The following is a 5,214-nucleotide window of genomic DNA, read 5'->3' as shown; positions in this document are numbered from 1 at the left end:
GGGGAAGAAGAACAAACTGGGGAGGAGGGTGGAGAGAATGGTGCGGCAATGAAGGAGTGAAAGCCCAGAATCCCTGTGAATGTTCATTGAAACTAATAAAATTTAATAATAAAAAAAAATAAATTTGCATGTGAGTAACTGATGATCTGTTCCACAATCACCAACTCATCTGATTTTGACTGCAGATATTGTGCTTCTCCAACAATTCTTTTGGCAAATATAGCCAATCTGATGCCTGTACTGTTCATCAGGTGAGGTTCATGTGTATAGTTGCCTTTTGTGTTTTTAAAAAAGCTGTTTACTTCATTTATTTAATATATCATTGAGCACACAAAACTCCATTATTCAATCTCCAGCCTCATTTCTGTCAAGTTCATACTTTCCACCTACCATTGTTTCCAACCTTTGCATTCTAGTCTCCAATAATTACTAATGCATCTTTCTTTTACTAATGCATCTTGTTTGCATGTTTGGTCAATTTTACATACATTGATGCTTCACACATTCCGTATTCCAGTTATTAGTCACTGTTTGCAGCTGTTTCTCTTCGTTTTGAGTGACTTCCTATCCAGACTCTAAGTCTAATGTTGTATGTGCCTGTGTTTGGGACAGTTCCATAAAGTGCTGCTAAGAACATTTCAGGACATGCCTATTGGGTAGTTCAATTAGGAGAGGAATTGCTGGCAATGTGACTGTTTTTAAATATTGAGAAGTAACCGACATAGAAGATTGAAACCAGAGATAAGGAGAGGGCTTGAGATTCCCAGGGAAAGCTGAACAACTGGTTTGTCCAGGAGCTGGCAAGCGTTCCTCTTGCAATGACAGTTCTGTGGCAACAGGTGGAGGTAGAGAGCAGTCTGGTGATGGAGTTGGGCCCTCTTTTCTGCGGACAGTTGTGGACGATCCTTGCATCGTCATGTCTGTGGATTTAGAGGGTTCGGAGCTGGAGGCAGGGGTGATGACCAAGGTTTCAGATGGTCATAGCAAAGAGTGTTCGGCAGAGGTGAATAGAGGGCACAGTCCACAGCTTGCCCAGCTGTTTTCTTTGGGGTTGTGTGATTTTACCACAGAACAGATCCTTGATGTGAATCTTGTTTCTTATTAAGTGCCATCGAGGTGCCCGCAATTCATAGCCACCCTTATGTACAATAGCTCTGAAGCCTGCCCTACCCTGAGCCAGTCTCACTGACTCCCAAGGCACCTAATCCCATTGCCCCAGTCACTGTCAACCCATCTAATCCGGGACCTTCCTCTCCTAAACTGTCCCTCCACCCTTCCAAGCATGATGTCCTCCTTCTCCAAGGACCCATCCCTCCTGGCAACATGGCCAAAGTATATGAAACGGAGCTTCAAAATCCTTGCCTCCAAGGAGAAACTTAGTTTCATACTCTCCAGTGAATCTTAGATTGAAGGAATTTAGGGATTTCACCATGGTTTCCAGGGAGTCCTTAAGAGTCCACCTCAGTTATAACACACCCTGAAGTTGGAACTGACTCATAGTTATGTTGTTGTGTACCTTTGAGTCGGAACTGACTCGTTCCTGACTCGCCAGTGGCTTCTCACACAGGAGAAGATTGCCTTTTTCTTTTGGAGCAGCTGGTGGAGTCAAACCTTGCTCCTTTGGGTTGGCAGTGCAACTCCTTACCACTAAGCCACCAGAGCTCCCTCTACCTCAGCAGGTTTGAGGATTCTGATATACTTGTAGGCTGCCCACAGAGAACTGTAGCACCACCTGCTGGACAGGAGCCACATGATAGGCTAGGTCCACCCTTGCTCCTCAGGCATTTTTACCTAAGCCACACAAGAAGTTGTTTGCCAGTTAGAGAAACCTAGAGCTCAAAGTGGTCTCAGACTGAGTCTTGACCCCATCCCACCTTCAGACACCTCCAGGTAGGAACTTAGTTAGGTGTTAAGTTCTGGCCAAGGCCATTAAGAGAGTAATTCAAGCTCCACTGTCCTTAGACCAAAGTCATGGACCAGGTGTTGCAGAGAGAGAGTCTGCATTCCCAGCAAGGGACCCGCAGGCATCGTGGGTCTCAGGGTGGTGCTGGCTGTTGGGGGCCCTGCTGTGGCCACCCACTTCACCAAGCTATGGCCCTAGTGCCAGCCCCTTAGCTGTGTGCCCTGATAGGACAGCCTAATGTGCCGTCTCCCTGCCCGCATGCTCTGCCCAGACCTGTTCTAGATCCAGCCACCACCCTTCCTCCAGGCTGCCTCCACCCCCCACCCACCAGCTTGGGAAGTGCCTCCTGAGACTTAGCTGGGACAGCGGGCAGATTGGAGGCTGGGGGGCCATGGAACCCGGGAACGAAACCGTGCACTACCAGAAGTTGCTGCTCAGTGAGTCCGCCTTGGAGTCTGACGAGGAAGAGGTAAAGGCCTCAGGACTGCTGGTGCCCAAGCCCTGGAGGACCCAGAAAGCCACTGAGTGAGTTGAGGAGGCGTCTGGGAATCTGCTCTTCAGATCTGAGGCCTGGCAGGCCCCTCCCTCTGGAGACACGGGGGTAAGGGGAAGTTGAAAGGGGGAGCTCACCACCAGGAACTTAGTTAAAAGGGAGAAACTTGGGCTACAATCTCACAAACGTGTGGGAGACTGAAAGGCTGTGTGGATCAGGCCAGTCTTTCCCTGGGGCACAAGGCACCTGCTGGGTTGGAGTCTGGTTGCACCTGGCTGGGCCCTGCTGAGCTGTGCTCACTCTTCATCCTCTTCTCTGCCTGCCAAGCCCTCCTTGGACTTCCCCATAGCTGGCTCTACGTTGCCTCTCCACGTTCCTCTCCAGTCATTCCCTCCATTCCAAATGTCCAATCCCCACATCTTCATCCAGGCTGTGACCTTTCTGGGAATTCTTTTCTTTCTGGAAAAAGTGTTTCTTCTTGTAAAACTAAGCCCTATTTGAGATACCTCTCCAGGCTTCTCTTGGATCTCTAGGGTGTTCTCCACTCCTCGATAAGGACCCATCTCTCTGCAGGTACAAAGTTAGTGGCTCTCCGGGGTTCTGGCCCCAAATGGCAGCAGCTCTGTTGCTGCTGACCATTGGCTTCTTCCTGGCAATAAAGCACTTCCAAGCTGATGACATCTGTCCTGGAAGTTTGAAAACTATGGTCCCTCCACCCACCAGGCACTCCCATAGCCCTGGCACATACCACCATGGGGCCATCATCAGCTCTGCAGGTCAGTACTGGAGCAACTGAGGGTGGCGTGGGCCGGGGGTCACTGGACCCAGGCCCTGCCCCACAGCAGTCCCTTTTTGCTGCAGCTGCATGCTCCAGCCTGGGCCGAGAGCTACTTGAAAGCGGAGGCAACATTGTGGATGCCGGAGTTGGAGCTGCTTTATGCCTGTCAGTGGTGCATCCTCACGCCACAGGCCTAGGTCAGTGAGCCATGCCCCCAGATGGACACCCCAACCCCATGCCTGGTTAGTGATCCGGGACTCAGGCATGGTCAGGGGTCCTCTCCTCAGACTGGTTTGTGGATTATTGTAGTTACATGCCATGGAGTCGGATCCAATCTGTATCTGACACATCAGTGAGTTTTCAGAGGCAGTGAATTGCACTGGAGCTGATGCCCACCTTTCTTCTGAGGACCAGCTGATAGATTGGAACTGCATGCCTTCATATTGGCAGCACAGCTCCCTACTACTAGGCCACCAGGTTGATTCACCATATGATTCAATGATTCCGAACCCAATGTCAGACTTTTGACCTCAAGTCTGGTCATTGACTCCTATTTCCAGAACTGGTCAGTCACCCTTGCTCTCAAGCTCAACTTCACACAAGCTCTTCTTACCTGGGACTGTAGAGTGACCCTGATCCTAGTCAGTGACCCTGACCTTTGTCCTGGCCAGTGTCCTTCAACCCTATGTGACTCCTTTGTCTCCCCTTCTAGGTGCCATGTTCTGGGGTCTCTTCTACAATAGCTCGTCAGGCAACTCAAGCTCTCTGACCTCAGGCCCAATCCAGACCGTGGCCCCTGGACTGGGCCTGCCAGCTGCCCTGCCTACCTTGCACCTGCTGCATGCACGCTTTGGCCACCTACCTTGGCCGCGCCTGTTAGGGGGCCCCACCACTCTGGCTCAGGAAGGCTTCCTAGTGGACAAGCTCCTGGCAAGTGCACTGGCAATCCAGGGCACCAAGGGCCTCTGCCCTCTGCTCTGCTCTGCTGACGGGACCCCCCTGGGCCTTGGGGCCCGAGTCACCAATCCAAAGCTGGCAGCTGTGCTACGTGAGGCAGCACTTGCCCCCAGCCCAGACCTCACCAGGGATGTCCTCCTGGGCCTCATGGCCCGTGACCTGGGGCTGGAGGCCCTCCCAGCAGAGCCTGTGCCCAGCTTGGTGCCAGCACTTCAACTGTCTGTGCCCCAGGGCATCCTGTTCACCACCCCTGGCCCATCAGCTGGCCCAGAACTACTGGCTCTGCTGGAAGCAGCCCTGAGTCCTGGGGGACCCAGCCCTGAGCCCTGCCCACCAGCCCTGCAAGCTGTGGGGACCCCCAGGAGCAGCATCCTGGCTGCCATCGACAGCAGTGGCTCGATGCTCCTTCTCATCTCCTCGCTGAACAGCTCCTTTGGCTCTGGGCAGCTCTCCCCCAGCACAGGGGTTCTGTTTAGCGACCTGGTGGCCCACTCTGCAGGCAGCCCCTGGGCCTGCCCTCTCATCCTCCAAAGAGGCTCCGATGACACAGAGGCCGATGTGGTGGGGCTGGTAGCTTCAGAAGACCCGATGGTAGCCAGAGCCGTGACTAGTGCCATGGTGGCACATTTAGCGGTGCCCCAAACTCAGACCCACCACCACCACCACGGGCACCAGCAAGGGCCAATAGACAGCCTCAACGCTTGTGTCCAGGGGACCCTGCTCCAGGTGACAGCCCATGCGGAGCATGCCCATGTGTCCAGCATCCCTGCTGGCTGCTGCCCATTCCAAGGCTTCTGACCAAGGACAGTGCAACAGTGTGGAGCCTGGGTGGGGCAGCCCTGAGGCAGCAAAGTTAGTAGAAAGCACCCTTCCTTCCTTCTCAGTCTTCAACCTCGGTCTTGGGTAGTTACCTGGATGGGCATCTAGGACGCCTGGAGTTCCGGACGTCCACAAATAAGCACTCAGTGGCTCTTCAAACCCCCCTGCTGCATGGCATCTCTAGGTCCAGCCCTGAGTTCTGAGAAGGACTGATGAGTGCCCAGTCCCTGCCCAGGCTCTGAGCCCCATATGGCACCCCAGGGC

The 5,214-nt window shown here is 53.2% G+C and overlaps 1 protein-coding gene across 1 annotated transcript; it reads left to right on the top strand.

Moving 5' to 3' along the window:
* Nucleotides 1-2,294: 2,294 nt before the first annotated feature.
* Nucleotides 2,295-4,929, top strand: GGT6 (gamma-glutamyltransferase 6). Its single transcript, XM_006899799.1, has 4 exons — nt 2,295-2,428; nt 2,970-3,172; nt 3,258-3,371; nt 3,887-4,929. The coding sequence occupies exons 1-4, from the start codon at nt 2,295-2,297 to the stop codon at nt 4,927-4,929; spliced, it is 1,494 nt and encodes a 497-aa protein (XP_006899861.1).
* Nucleotides 4,930-5,214: the final 285 nt, after the last annotated feature.

The sequence above is a fragment of the Elephantulus edwardii genome, unplaced genomic scaffold (assembly GCF_000299155.1).
Source record: "Elephantulus edwardii isolate Elephantulus edwardi_28Jun2011 unplaced genomic scaffold, EleEdw1.0 scaffold00267, whole genome shotgun sequence".
Lineage (NCBI taxonomy): Eukaryota > Metazoa > Chordata > Mammalia > Macroscelidea > Macroscelididae > Elephantulus > Elephantulus edwardii.
This window is presented reverse-complemented; position numbering and strand designations above follow the sequence as displayed.

Bases quoted from the DNA above. Each gene is read 5' to 3' on its own strand.
- GGT6 (XM_006899799.1), top strand. From the start codon at position 2,295: ATGGAACCCGGGAACGAAACCGTGCACTACCAGAAGTTGCTGCTCAGT. The intron at 3,173-3,257 runs GTCAGTACTGGA...TTTTTGCTGCAG, and splicing joins GGCCATCATCAGCTCTGCAG to CTGCATGCTCCAGCCTGGGC. The intron at 3,372-3,886 runs GTCAGTGAGCCA...CTCCCCTTCTAG, and splicing joins TCCTCACGCCACAGGCCTAG to GTGCCATGTTCTGGGGTCTC.